The 15226-nt window shown below is 40.7% G+C and overlaps 1 protein-coding gene across 1 annotated transcript; it reads left to right on the top strand.

Annotated features, from left to right (window-relative positions):
• Positions 1-6208: 6208 nt before the first annotated feature.
• Positions 6209-12314, top strand: MFSD6 (major facilitator superfamily domain containing 6; the record flags this gene model as incomplete). Its single annotated transcript, XM_010135188.1, has 2 exons — positions 6209-7743; positions 12217-12314. Coding segments are annotated over exons 1-2 (1633 nt in total), but the record flags the coding sequence as incomplete, so codon positions are not given.
• Between the last annotated feature and the right edge of the window lie 2912 nt (positions 12315-15226).

Genomic DNA, 15226 nt, shown 5'->3' on the forward strand with positions numbered 1-15226 from the left:
TAGGCGTGGTCTTAGGTGCGGCTGTCACTCGGTTTCCGAACCCTTAAATCGCGGTGGTTTTCAGTAGGCAGGTCGTCAGTTGCTCCTTTGTTTGTGAAAACAAGCACAGGAACAGATGCTTGTTTAAGAAATCGGTGCTGGAGGTACCGTAGGTGTTACGGACGCCTGTGACATCCTGAGTAGATGGAGTTGCAAACCCGTGTTTGGCCAGCGGCTCTAAAGTTTTAACTGCAGACTGTTTTAAACGTTGGTTAATGAAAAAAGCAGCGCTGAAGAGTGATAAACTTGGATTTTAGGGAAGAGTGGCCGTATGAACACAGTGCTGAAGTATTTAGGTAAAAGCTCACCCAAATTATTACCCATTATTACGTTACTAAGATGTATAGGATCCAATTGTCTAATGTATATGTAGTAATGGCCAAGGAGAAAGATTGTAAAAATGCTAGTTTCCTAGCTTGATTTTCTTATTATTTTTTTATTTGTTTCCCTGGGTATAGATAGTGGACAAAGGCAATGTTTATTTTATTGTCTGTACTCTCCGAAGACCCACTGGGGAATAGGGGAAAGCAATCCTCTCCTTAAGGATGGGGTTTGTGATAGCAGTTACAGTAAAATCCTAAGCAGATTTTAAGAAAAGAATTCAAACAGGTCGAGTGAGAACATGACAGCAGAAGCTGATGATGAGGAGCTAATGTGAGGAAGCTGTCGTTGATCACTAATGTAGCTGGTGCCAGGGTACAAATTAAACACCATTTAAAATTCATCTTAAACTTCAGCTTCAGCCCAGTGGGCCTGAGTTTATTCAGCAGCACGGGAGAATGTGATCTGGTGACGCGATCCGGCCACAGTAGCAGTGGCTGGTCCCCGAGGCTGGGTGTTGCCTGGCAGGCCTCTCTCTCCGTTTTGACACGGACCAGTGCTCCTGCCGCTGCTGGGCTCAGTGGTGCGGCTGGGTGCCTGCATCCCTCCCCGGTGCTGGAAGCAGCTGTGCTTGTGGAGTACCGCGGCTCTGGCTCTGGGCACAGGCCTGGTCCGGAGCTGAAGGCACGCTTGTTATTTGCCATCATTAACAAAGTGTGAACCTTGGAGGTGTAGACACATAGTTGATAAATTAAAATCTGGTTAATAAGTTGGAGTCTAATACTGACGAAAACTAAAGTGATTTAAAAATAGGGTCTACTAGGGCATCTTAACTTGCCCATATGAAATGGAAAACATGATTTGGACGCAGGAGTCCTCAGGCGTGAGTTTGATGGTTTTTCCTTAACAGATGAAGATCTGATGGTGTTCTTGTCTTCTTCAATGTTAATACCAGCACTGTTGTACCTTCTTATCAACTTCAGCCCTGTTATAAAGTGCATCAAGCCTAATAGGAATCTGGTCTTGATGTACTTGAGACATACAGTCGTATCTCAGGATAGCTGCCTGCCTTTGGAGAGCGGGGATGGTGATGTGGGGCAGCCTGCCCGATTTGGGCTGTGTGGCTTGGCAGGGGACAGCCTCTCCAAGGGCTCCGCCTGGAGGTTGGCCGACCTGGGAGAGTTTTGGGATCCTGATGCAAGAGTGAATGAGTTCTGTGTGCTCCTCTGTCATCATGATGTAAGTTGTTTGCGTTTGCCTTCATTTTGGCGTGGACGCAGGCGACAGCACCAGGCTGTTCCACAGGGGTGGAATTTGCTTGGAAATAGAACACATGAACTATTATTCATGTTTAGAACAGCAATGCCTTGTAGTCCTGCCGGATGCGGGGCGAATTCTGAGAGATGCTGCACAGATACTGTAGCAGCAAGCCTTTGATCCAGAGGTTTTGTAGTTGAGATCAATGAGACAAGGAGGGCTGAGGAGGAGATGACGTGCATGAGCAATAGGATGGCTGCACTTGCTGAGGCAGTTTCACCAGCTGGGGGTGACTGAGGTGAGCTTTCTTTGGAGCGTGGATGGGTTTTAAGTTTTGATTCCTGCACTGAAACTCTACTCTTGGAATATGTTTGCTGAGACTGTATAAATATAAATTGTCTACAGTGGTTTTCTTGGGTAGTTAATGGGTTAAGCTGCTCTCAGTCATTTGCGCTGTCTTCTGCTAAACTGTCTGGGGTATTTGTTTGTTTGTTTTTCAGATTCAGTGTTCATCCAAACCCTGATTTCCAGGCTCTGCTTTGCGAGTCTTAATTATACTGTAATTCTCAAGGCCTAGTGAATGGAATATAGATGCTGAATGAAGCTTTATTTCAAACCAACAGGTCTCCTTCACCCCAAATCTAACTTCCTGCTCTGTTGGTATGCAAGTGAAATTTTAATGCCTTGTAACGGCTGTGATGGTTGCTGTAGGAGGTGTAGAGATTTGCTACCCTGTTGATTTGCTTTTTTTTTTTTCCCGTGAGATACAGTGCAAAGCAGGTATTTTCAGGTGGTTTGTTTTTTTTTTTTCCCCAGGGTTTTGGGAAGAGCTAAGTTTTTAGTTCGGTATATTATTATTTTCCTTGTTTACTGTTTTTCCTTCTTGTTTAGGGAACTTCTTGTAATGCTGGATCATCTTGAATACATTACCTTTTTATCCTTTCTGATCTTGAAATCCTCTTAATTATTAGGAGATCCAGAGTAAATGAGGATCGATTTAAGAAGTAAAAAAGACAAGAATGCCAAGAAGATACTTAACTAAATGCAGAATACCCATATTTGCCTCTTCCCACCTGCCTGCCAGAGAGCCCCGTTACAATCATTAAAATGACCATTGCATTGTTATCACTGGATTCCTTCGGATAAATGGTTTTTCTTCCATTCCTCAGGTAGTGGCTCAGAGATGCAGCTCGGCAGGAAAGTTGCTGTAGCTGTTTGCAGAAGACAACTGGATGAAAGATGAGTCATAGATGCAAGGGTTTGAAAATGGATTTTGACTTGCTGGAGGAATAGATATAAACCAGGCAGCAGCAATCTGTACCAGGAAACTTAGAAAAAATAATAGACTCTAGCACTTAGTAAGAAAAAATCCTATCTGGGCAAAGCTTCACGGGAGAACAGTCTTGTGGTTAACAAGTGTATTCTCTGTGTCTGAAAAGAAGCACATGCCCTTGTGCGTAAACAGGCTCAGAGCACAAGTGATCTTGCAGAATAATCCCCAGTCAGAGAAAGCCGGGTCAGCCACAAGCTTCCTGTGCAGCTGGGAGCAGAGAGCTTGTGTGTGCTCCTGGGCCAGTGCAATAGGATCATGGACTGGGGGGGACGAGGGCAACTCACACTTTTTTCCTGTTGTAGCCATGACAGGGGTTCCCTGTTCTGACTGCTGTAGTGGTTTGGAAATGTAAACCTGTGGGAAGACGAAAGCTTGTTTGTCTGCCAGAGGGCCAAGGTGCTTTCTCATGGCATACATATGCTGTGCTGTCGGCTTGCTACACCTCTTCCCTTGCCCTTTGCGGTGCTTTCTCAGGATCTCTGCACAAGTTTCTTCCAGTTGGCATGTTAGGGCTTTGTTGTATGTTTGGGCATTTACCTAAGTTTAGTGAAGACAGCTTCAAAACTGTTACCCTGGTTTCGGAGAGGTGGTACCACCCTGCAGCCTCTCTGGTCTTACTTGTCCTGGCTGAACTGATGTCGTTCAACAGGCGTTTACCAAAACTGTGCTCTGTTCTGCCTCAAGCGAGTTCAGTCTTACATCCATGCTGAAATCCATTCTGTTTACTCGCTGAACCTTTCTTCTTCATTCCTGTTCTCCATTGTTCATTTTACACTTGTCGGTAGTGCTGTCTTCTATCCTCCTACTGTCTTGTGGATTGGAAAAAGTTTTTGCAAAGTGGAGACAGGGTATTTAAAGGCTATGGTTAAAATAGTTAGTGGGTAGGTAGTCTCTTCTCGCTTCAAAGTATATGTTTTTTTCCGTCTGTTTGATTTGCTGCAGTAGAAGTCAAAAGTAGATTATTAAGTGTTTTGTAGATTTTTCAGTAACAATACCACTTTGTAGATTTTTTCATTTCCAGTCATTTATTTTTAGAATACAAAAAATTGCTAAATAAAATCACTTTCAAAAACCTGACTCCTAAACAAACTAGTGATCAAAACATTGAAGAATGCCATATGGCTCCCACCAGTCTTGATGCTGTTACGTTTCTGAAAAGTGTATTCTGTGTTGTTAATAATATTCAGTGAAACACTCTCAGGGTGGGAAAATATTTACTGAAATTATTACGAAGTATACATTTCATAGCATTCTAACTCAAGAAGTTGTAGTCAGAATAGTAGGAGTGGACCTCTTGAATTAATCCTTGCACACAGGGGTTAGACAGACTTTTTAGCAAGGCCTTTGCAACAGGACAAGGGGTGATGGTTTTAAACTAACAGAGGGAAGATTTAGGCTAGATAAAAGGAAGAAATTTTTACAGTGGGAGTGGTGAAACACTGGCCCAGGTTGTCTAGAGAGGTGGTAGATGCCCCATCCCTGGAACCATTCCAGATCAGGCTGGATGGGGCTCTGAGCAGCCTGCTTAGAGCAGATAGGATGTCCTGCTCACATACTGGTTTTATCCCCCCATATATACTGAGCGTATACTCAGTTACATATCCTTGCCATAAATGAGGCCCGGCACGAGTTCTGGAGTCTTTGTTGTCAAAGCAAGGCAAGGCATAAAGATGATGACTGGTCTAATTTACTCTTTAGAAGGACTTGTTTTTTGGATATAGAAGCCAAAAATCAGCAAAAAGCCCACGGTCCTTCCAGCTGTCATGTGGAAGTGGCTGAGGGAACCAAAAATTGCAGGAGGTGATTAGACAACTGCTGGTTTTTGGTTCATGGGGCTTTTGATGCTAGCAGGTAAGAGCAAGAAAATGAATTTTCACATTTGGTTGTTTTAACAACCTAATTAGGACTTTTTCTAATCTTTTGACACTTGAAATAGTGTTTAATTTTTTTTTTAACCGCATTGTCTCTGAAGAAGCTGGAAGAAAATGCAGTCTGTGTGTATGTGCTGGCATCGTTTTGATTAACTTCTGTCCTTAAATACATGAATGTTTAAGGTTCCAAGATTTTTATGCAACCTTTTCTCCCTACGTGAAACCAGAGATCGTTGTAGATTGTATCCAGAAATGACATTCAAAAGTAAAAAATACGCACAAACCTCGTGAGTGTTTGAGATTTTAATGATGGTATTTTTAGACTTGTCTATCACTGAACTAAGATTTAGATTGTTTTAATGGACTGTTGTTTTTAGAAGTATCTGTGACTTGTTCTGTCAGATGTTACGTGTATGAATTAATTTAACATATTCATGAATGTTAGAGTGTCTTTTCTGTTATTAGCTTTGCATCATTTGCAAATCCATTGTCAGTACTTAAATAAATTCAGAATTTTATTACTTTAAAATTTAAATTTAGAGAATTTGCTCTTCTCAAATATTGGTTCTTGAAAAGGTTTTTGTGTGATAGTAACACTAATCCAAACAGCAACGGGATGACACAACCAAAAATAGAGTAAATGTTCACCTTTCTTGTAAAACACATGAGCAAATCTTCCTACGTTAAATTTACCACTATTAATATAGCAAAAATAGTTTCCTAATATAATGATTTTGAGCTGGTAGCCTGCTGGCTTTCAGAATTTGACTAGAAGAGATCGTTGTACCGTTTCAGGAGGAGATTGGTGAACTTTTTGAAGGCCATCATGAGGCTTTGGATAACAATTTATTTTGATAATTAAAAATCCTGGATATATATGTGTCTGAATCATTTAATTATGAAGTCATGTCTATCCTTTGGTATAGTAGGAAATACTAGAAATAAAGCAATTAGCCTTGAGGGAGAAAAAGCAATTTGAAAGAAAAGACTTGTAAATACTAGCACTTCATTGCCACAGTAACTTCGAATATATAAATTATTCTCTGTCCTAAACATGCTATTTTACTGCATTTTACATGCTATCGTACAAGCTATTTTACTGTACAGTATTAAAGCTGCTGTTGAGAGAACGTCACAGAATTGGTCATAAACCATATTTTTTTTTTTAAATGCTACCATGTAGCACTAGTCTAGACAAATGGCCGTTCTCACCCTAATATTGCATTTATTGCTCTGAATGTCACTTCTAAAGAAGCAGCTTTGTCCTTGAGGACTGCATTGTAGGTCTGTTCCTGTATGGTACCTTAACCATGTTGTGTTTTATTTGTTTGCAGGGTAGCTGTAGTTCCTTGAGAGTGCACCAGTTACTGGATGCTTGTGGTAAACCATGGCAGCTGATGATAAGGTTGCCATTTTAACTGATGATGAAGAAGAACAGAAGAGAAAGTACGTGCTTGCTGATCCTTTCAATGGCATTTCCAAGGATCAAGAGTTGCCACCCCATAATGAATCCCCTTCGACGGAGACAACCGCTGTCCCAGAGGAAGAGCTAGACTGGTTAGAAAAGCACTGTGTCAAAATAAACAATGATCTGCTGATCTCAAAGGTCTTTTATTTTTTCTTCTATTCTGCTTATGGCTCTCTATACCCCTTGCTGCCTGTGTATTACAAGCAGCTGGGTATGTCACCCAGTCAGAGTGGACTTCTGGTGGGCATCAGGTACTTCATTGAGTTTTGCAGTGCTCCCTTCTGGGGGGTGGTGGCTGATCGCTTCAGGAAAGGGAAGATCGTCCTCCTGTTTTCGCTTTTATGCTGGGTTTTATTTAACCTGGGGATTGGATTTGTTAGACCAGCCACCTTACGATGCGTACCAAAGGGCATTCCCCCAGCACATCCCACCAATGCAAGCAGCCTTCTAACAACAGTTCTGCAAAACGCCTCAATGTCTCCTCCACTAACCACAGTGAGTACCACATCCCCAAAAGTTCGTGGGAAGAGAGACCTGCTTGTTTCCAGTCCAGTCACTTTGGAAACAACAGGGACAGCTAATCCTGAAATAACATTCCTGTTACCTACACAGAGCAGTGATGTGGAGTTTGTCTTGGAAAACAGCACCTATTTGATTGTGAAAAACACCACTACTAGGCCAGGAAACGCGACTCCAAGTACCACCCCAGCTGCCACCACCACAAAGCCAATGCCTTCTGACCAAGCCGTGCTTGTTTATGATCAACAAGAAGTAGAAGCGATCTTTCTGCTCATTCTGCTGGTTGTCATAATAGGAGAATTTTTCAGTGCTTCCTCAGTTACAATTGTGGACACCGTCACTCTGCAGTACCTTGGCAAACACAGGGACCGGTATGGATTGCAGCGTATGTGGGGCTCTCTGGGCTGGGGGCTGGCCATGCTCTCCGTGGGAATTGGCATTGATTATACCCATACAGAAGTTGGCGTTGAGGGTCAAGGATGTAAAGCTCCTGAATACAAGAACTACAGGATAGTTTTCATCGTTTTCGGTGTTCTGATGACAATGGCATTAATTGTGGCCACCCAGTTTCGATTTCATTATGTGTACTTCAAGCAAGAGGAAAATAAGAGAAAAGAGGTAGAAATCTCACAGGTGGACAGAAATGCCTCCACTGAATCCTCCGATAACACTCCCACCAGTATGAGCCAGTCACAGTCTTTTAGTTTTTGGGACCTAATAAAACTGCTGTGCAGCATCCAGTACGGCTCAGTGCTCTTTGTGGCATGGTTCATGGGGTTTGGATACGGCTTTGTGTTCACCTTTCTTTACTGGCACTTGGAAGACCTGAACGGCACCACCACTCTCTTTGGAGTTTGTTCTGTGCTCAGTCACGTGTCTGAGCTGACTGCCTACTTCTTCAGCCACAAACTGATCGAATTGGTTGGGCATATCAGGTAAGATGTTAGCAATTGTTAAAGAGCTGTACAAAAAATGCTGAATTTCAGGCTTAGCCATGTGTTACAAAGTGAAATTCAAGGTAATCCTTTTATTTAAAAATTCCAAGTCCTGCTCAGTTAAGTGGCTTGCCTGATGGAGTTTTTTTATTATTATTTTAGGAGTTGAAAATGTGTCCTTTGCATTTGAGTTGCACGTTAGTACGTGTCATGCCTGGCACCATAACTTTTTGCAGACAGTTCCAGAAGGCATCCTAGTTCAGTGATGCAAAGCTCTGTTAGAGATCTTTACGAATTGCCGCCCACTCAAGGATTGTCTGTTTGACATATAAATACCATTAATTTTCCTTTGAGTAACAGTGTTCTGGAAACCTGCTTTATCCTGCTTCTACTTATGAGGGGACAATTCTCTGCCCCCACAGTAGCCAGGAAAGTTGTCACTTGCATCCTGAGAAGGGAGGAGGGTAAGATGAAGCAGCGAGGTGAGCACCTTCTGTGCACATGCTTTGGTAATCGGACTCTGGGTGTTGGCAGAATGAGGTTGCAGCCTGGTAGTGTCGCTTACCAGTTCAGTTCCTTGCTCCTGTCCTTTAGTTGCAACGCGTGTGTTAGCTGCTGAAGTGAGGTGGCTGTGCAGGGCTTCTCCCGTAGTTTGTGCCTTCTGTCAGTGGAATCGAGGACTTTCAGCATGTTAGAGAACATTGATTGCCACTTAAATTTAAAATTGACTCAATTTCTGCATACTTTAAAACCTTTCACTATTTAAAAAAGTTCAGGGGAAGAAAGATGGGGGGAATCTGAGTTAATGAAGTCACAAAGGTTGGTTGTTATTTACTCGGGTATTCTGTGCAACTGAGCAGAGCTCTGGGTGCTGTTAGTGTCGTGTCCTTTCCAAATGCCCTGTTTACAATCATACCGTCATTAAGACATAAGTATTTTTTAAGCTGTCTTTACTGTTCTTTTTGTGCATTCTGTTCTGTGGGTTTGTTCTTTGGGGTTTTGTTTTGCTTTTATTGGGATGAGGTTTTTGATTCATTTGACCTCTCCTAAAAATGTTTGAGATGCTTAGCATAGTGATTTGAGAGATCACTTAGAAGATGAGGGGGTTTATTGCTTTAAAGTGAGGAGGATCTGTTTACTTTGAGTCAGTCTTTTAATCTGTGAATTTGACAATAATTGGTATGGAATTAATATAAAATGAAATAGAAGGGGATAGGAGTATTGGCCAGAAAAAGAAGGATGATGCACAGGATTAACTCTTTTTTTTTTTTCTTTGCACTGTGAAGCCTACAGAGCCAAGATTGATCAAGAATAAGTTGTTTAACTCCTATGAGCAATGACACAGCATTCTTTATACCTACACCTGGGAAATGCTCATTAGTCATATTTTAAAGTTTTCTAATGCTCACTTGTGTTTACTCATCACAGTTTGTGAGATGTCTCCTCCTGGGTGCCTTTCTTCATGGGCTTTTTGAACTTTGTATAATGTGCAGTTTATTCAAGAGGAGGCAAACTTTATTTTTTAAAAAGAAGGATGTATAGGAGTTCATAGCTCATATTCTTGGGTAGTTCTGTATATGTCTGCTGACTTGAAGTACAGATATTCATTCTCCTGTTAATAAGAACCAATAGCCTCCAACTATGTATCCTTCTTGGAATTGTCTTAGCCAGAAACATTTGGGATCGGTAATATATATATTTATCTTTTTAAATACCTCAAAATTCCTCATTTACAATTTTGACTTAAAAGCAGTTACATATTCCTAGGAATTCTGATGAAAGCTCTTGTATGGAATAAGAGAGAGAAGTACCTCTTAATCCTCAGCTAGCTGTGAGTATTTCACAGGCAATATTGCAGGTGTTCGAAGGGTGTTTTTTGCCTTGCCTTCTCCAGCCACCTTCTGAGCAATGACAAACTAGATTTTAAAGTAAACTGAAGAGTTAAAAAGAAATAGGTCATCAGGAAGTGTGGCGCAGGCCACAAGTTCTTTGAGAGGAGATTGCCACAGAAAAGCGTACAAACCTGGCTATTGAGTATTTAGACACCACTGTTAAATGTGTAGAAGCACTAATAGCCACTGAGTTTGGGAAGATGATGCTAATCTCTGAAATAACCTCCTACTTGAGGTTAAGCTTGAATGTGTTCATCTGACCACAATTCCAGCATGTGAGTTTTTTTAGGAAGCAGAGGCTGGTAGTCACGGCTGTAAACAGCTTAGTTTCCTTACCTTAAATACAGAGTCAGTGCTTTAAATGTTTAACGTGTAAATTGAACATGGTGTCGCTGTGGATACTGCATGTGGGATTCCTAAGGGACATCTGTTTTTGTTTGCCGTTTAGGTCTGATAAAGAGCCTAAGTGATTATTTGTGAAAGGGTTCTGTAAATACACACAAGTTCCCGTGTGACGTACCCCTCCAAAAGCATAATTGCAGAAATCTTCATGAACTGTGATTTCCCTAAAACTCTGTACATATTTGAACAAATTAAAAGGTAAAACCTGACTAAAGTGCTGCTCTTAAACTCTGAATCCAAATCTTTACGCAAGTGTTAACGTGATTGAAGAGCACAGTTAGCCACGTGTGTTAGTGGTGATGGAAAAGCAATGAAGCAGGAGGAGACCTCTTCACATCTCTGGTCTGCCTGTGGAAAGGAACAATTGAGATGGAAAGAAAGTCCTTGGTGCACAGGCCAAGTTTTGGCTGGACAGAAGTGGAATTAAGCTGACTAGAACTGGTTCTGAACAGAGAGCTGGGCACATCTGTACTGCTGATGAGGGAAAACAAGTATGTGATTCCTTTGTATCCCCAAGGGCTTGCATCGCCCTGGGCCTTACTAGTTGGGGAATGAAGAAAGGAGCCTGAAGACCTTCTATGTCACTTTTTGTGACAAATGTGTCCCAGTACACTTTAGAATCACTTTTGTACATAAGAATGGCATTGAGTTGTGGCTGCAAAGGGAACCGAGTTACTTGTTTGGAACTGAAGGCATTAATTACAGGGGAAGATTAAATGCATGGTGTGATGCGAAGAACACATTTGTTTCTTCGTTGCATAATAATGGACTTCTTTATGCCTTCCCATATTTTCTTCAGTGAATGCTTGGGCTCACGTTGCAGCTTAAACCAGCTATTCATGGGCCTTACGTGTATCTGGAAGCAACACAGCTTACTCTGGTGTGTGACTGAGGGGCATGGCACAGAACTTCCTACAAGCTTAACGAGCTTACTGAAAGTAAAATATATTGTCTTCTATAAATCCGTGTAGTTGTGAAATGCAAGGACCTGTCTTTGTAATTTTGAATGTTTTTTGATATCATTGACATGATGAAACCTATGGTATGCTTTTTTTCGCTGTCGACATGTATATTTAGAGACCTCAAACATTAACAAGATGCTGCATTTTTATGATTCAGTCCCACTCTAGATTTTTCAGTGGCTATGTACAGTTTAATTAAACCTTGGTCTGCTTTTGTAGAAAAACTGAACTAAGAATAACGAGCCCTTTCACAGGTGTCTGTACTTACACCTTAATTATAAATTACATTTATTTCACTTGTGCCAAACCAGGGGTCAACCAAGAAGCCATATCTGGGCAACAGATTATACTTCTCCCTGAAAAAAATCTTTAAAGGGTGCAACAGCATCTTTTCTCAAGCTAAAAACATGTTTTGTTTGTAAAAACATCTTTGTTTCCTAAGTTCCGTGTAAAAATAGGAGCAAGATAGCTGGATGAATGAGCACCCCAGGGGTGAGCTAAACTAAATCTGAAAACTGGAAGGGAAAAGTCATCAGGTTTAACATGCGATGGGAAATGCGTTGCACAAATAGTCCTTGTGCTTCATTGTTTAAAAACTGTTACAAGAGCTTTTTTTCTCTTCCTTCTGAGATGCAGCATCTGCTGCTTTTCAACAGGATGGTTAAGTTTTATCCTGAGGCATGTTGTTGTAAACCATATTGCCTCTGTGGGATGTGTTTTTAGAGTAGTTCTGAGCAGTTTGGGGATACTGGGACTATAAACGTATATTAGTTGGGGTAAAATTAATTCCTCTAATACAAAGCTTCACCAGGCTTACATTAAAATGGAAGAATAAATTTCTGAATGGTTAGAAAAGAAGATTGTTTGGAAGGGAGGTTGAATGTGCTTAGAAAAGGTCTCTCTGAAATGCAACCCTGTGTAGAACGTGACATGGAACTACAGAGCTTAGTTAAAAGCTCAGTGGATCTGCCCTTGGAATTCTTTTTTCCATTAGTGTTTTGAAGACAATCTTAACTTTAGCCTTGGTTTGAATATGTTTGGAATGGGCAGGAGAGGAGTTTATGTTTGGTTGTAGGACTTAAAGAATGTATTTTGCGTTGAGCAGATGCTTTAGACACGTGCAAATGATTCCTGAAGCAGTAAGGTATATTATAACAGAACAAAAAAAAAACCAAAGTGCAAACTGTCCTGACTTCTCTTTTCCTTACTTTCTTTAGAGTGCTTTATATTGGTCTTGCCTGTAATACAGCTCGATACATTTACATCTCGTATCTGGAAAATGCCTGGACTGTTCTTCCGATGGAGGTACTGCAAGGTAAGTGAAGGACAGAGTGAGCAGTGAGGTCCTTTCACTGGAAGATCAGATGCTTACATTCATCTTGTTTTTCAAGTGAACTGTGCATAAGTAAAATCTGGTATTTATCTATTTTTTTTTTGAGCACAAATATCCCCAGGATACCCAGGTTCATAAAACATTACTGTTTATCTTGGGAAGTATTTGACGTCAAAAGGGTGGGTTTGCAGTTGATTGTGCACAGTTCTGTATTTATTCAAACAGACCTGTGCGAGACCAACACACCCTTTAACTAAACAAAGAGACAGAGGCAGGAGCTGGGTACACACCTACTGCAGATCCTGTTTGGTGATGAATGTGAACTTCAGTAAGTGCAGATGATATTGAAAGGATGTCATAAAAAAAAATAAGGACATAGTCTGGGTCGTTCTGTCTGTTAAAATACTTCTAGTTTTTCAGTGGATTTGTTTGATCAATACCTTTAAACTACAGAATTTTCTTTTTTAATAGCTAGAGAGGGATTTTTTTCCATAATTTTGTGCTAGTAGAACTTCTTCAAGTTCCCTTTAACTTGCCCTTTAACTAATTTAATTAGAAGGGCAGAGGTGTGGTCTGCAAAAAGTAATTTGAGCCCCGTTTTCCAGTCACGTCAGTGAAGTCTGTAAGGCCTTCATTGCAATTCTAGAACTTGTTCTGTCTTAAATTTTACATTGTAGTAGGTACCACTTCTCAAAACGAGGGAAAATCTAAACTATTTTACTTCCTGTTTCTTCAGTATTTGAAGAAATACTGAAGTACCTGGGTTTGCAAGCTTGCAAGAAAATAATTAATTCAAATGCAGAAATTGTTTTCCCTGCCTTTAAAAACAACAGTGCCATCTTTGTTAAGCCAGTGTTTTGGCTTTTTACGACTTAGACAGTTTTCCATGGATGATACTTAAAACTGTTATTCTTCTGAGTCCAGCATAATTTGAATTTGCATTGACTTTTTCTACTATATTTGTAGAAATCTTTGTAAGGTGGATATTACTTGAGTTATAACATTGCCATTGGAGAGCACTGTGTAGATCTCTACATACCTACAGAAGGAAATCTGTGTCCTGGCTCTGTCCCTTGCTGCTAACAAAACCAGTTTATTGTATTTAAACTACCTCAGCAGCAAGCTTCTGAATTTTGTTCTTAAAAAAACCCCTGAAACATCTAGGAGGATCAAAGGATGAATACAAAGCTTTGGATATTACCTTCTAGGTAATCGTGTTTCAAACCTCAACTCAAAGCATAGGAAAAAAAACTTACGTGTCAGCCATGCAGCCATAAGTTTATGCCTGGCAGCATCCCGTAGTCATAGCTGAAAAAGAAGTTGCTTTTACTCTGAGTCTTGGTTGGTTTGTTTGGTTTTTTTCTGATACTTCAGTATGAATTGCTTAATAAGTAGGTTTGGTCTTACAGCAAGGCCGCAAGCGAGCTGTTTTGGGGGTGGGGTGGGTCGTGTGGTGTAATCCTGAGTAATTGAGATTTAAAGAAAACCGTCAGAACAATACCTTCTCATAAGTTTATGTGTCAGACTTTGTATCTAGCCACAGCTGAATCATGTCCACTTGGGTTAATCTTGCTATTTGCAGTTAGTTGTAGTAAGCAAATGACAAAGTTAAAACCAAAACACACACCCCGCCCAGAAAGCGCTGTCAAGTTTTGGGTGCAGTTTTCAGCATATAACGTGGTTTATTAGTGCCCGTGAAGTCCATAGGTACACTATGTGTGTCTTACTGCTCCCTCTACATTTGTTACTTTCCCATAATCTCTGTTTCAGCGTTGCTGAATACATCAGGCTTATCTTTTTTAGAAGTACTGTTGACCTGTTGTCCCCCACCCCTTTAGTCTTTTCCCCTCCTTGCTCTTACTGGTTTTAATCTCTCCTTGATGCATGAAGTCTTTTGCAGCCGTTACCAAATCCTGTTTGGGCTCTGCTTGCTTTCCTATGCATCCACTGAATCTGCTGGTAGGGATAACAGGTGACACCGTAATGAAATTTGGTGACGTGGAAGCCCTTATTTTTGTTAAGTGAGTTTGTTGGCAGAGGGAGGTAAGAGTTGTGCATATGCCTTGCATATGTAAGGGTTAGGAGTATTTAAAAACAGAAAAAGAGGACATAGTGCAGAACATAAAGGTACCATGTGGGCCACCTGACTGCATCAATGTAGTTGATAAGTCTTTTAAATCCCTTGGTGAAGTCCTTGTTATAATAGTCCCTAACTCTTTTTCCAGGAAGCTGACAAAGTCTTAGTAAATTCCAGTTCCATCAGCTTCCACCAGGGTTTTGAGTCAACAACAGTTTCACATGATTTTTGTAAAGAATTTATTCTTTTTGGTGTGTTTCTGCAATACACAAAGGATTATCATGTGCAGTGCTGAAGGGCATGGAGAGATTTCTGGAAGATGACTCTGCATCTACTGATTGCACTAAGAGACATGCTGTGTTTCAGTTGCTGTCCGTAACTGGGATGGAGAGGACTCTTAAGTTCCCTGCACTCTCAGAGGAGAAAATGAGGAGATTTAAGCTCAATTCTTAATTGAGTTTTGAATCTGTATCCGTATTGACTTAAACATAGAATATTATCCAGCAAACAAGTACTGTTCTATGAGGTGACTCCCACTGAGGCTCCAGCAACACAGTTGTGTCTATAGAGGAAAAAGCTTGGGTCTTTAACTAGCAATAATTAGGAAATACCTCTCTTGAAATAAATTTGGCTCCTCAAATTGTAACTCTTGGTTTATAGGTAAATTAACATAAGTTTGCTAGTTATTGTTATTATTCTAAGCGTAACACTAAGGTTGTTAACGCTTGTTGGAGCTATAGTCCAGATGGGGAATGGTGGTTAGTGGATTTAGCAAATCATGTCACAATCTATATATATATATATATATATATATATA

Source organism: Buceros rhinoceros, unplaced genomic scaffold (assembly GCF_000710305.1).
Source record: "Buceros rhinoceros silvestris isolate BGI_N320 unplaced genomic scaffold, ASM71030v1 scaffold38350, whole genome shotgun sequence".
NCBI lineage: Eukaryota > Metazoa > Chordata > Aves > Bucerotiformes > Bucerotidae > Buceros > Buceros rhinoceros.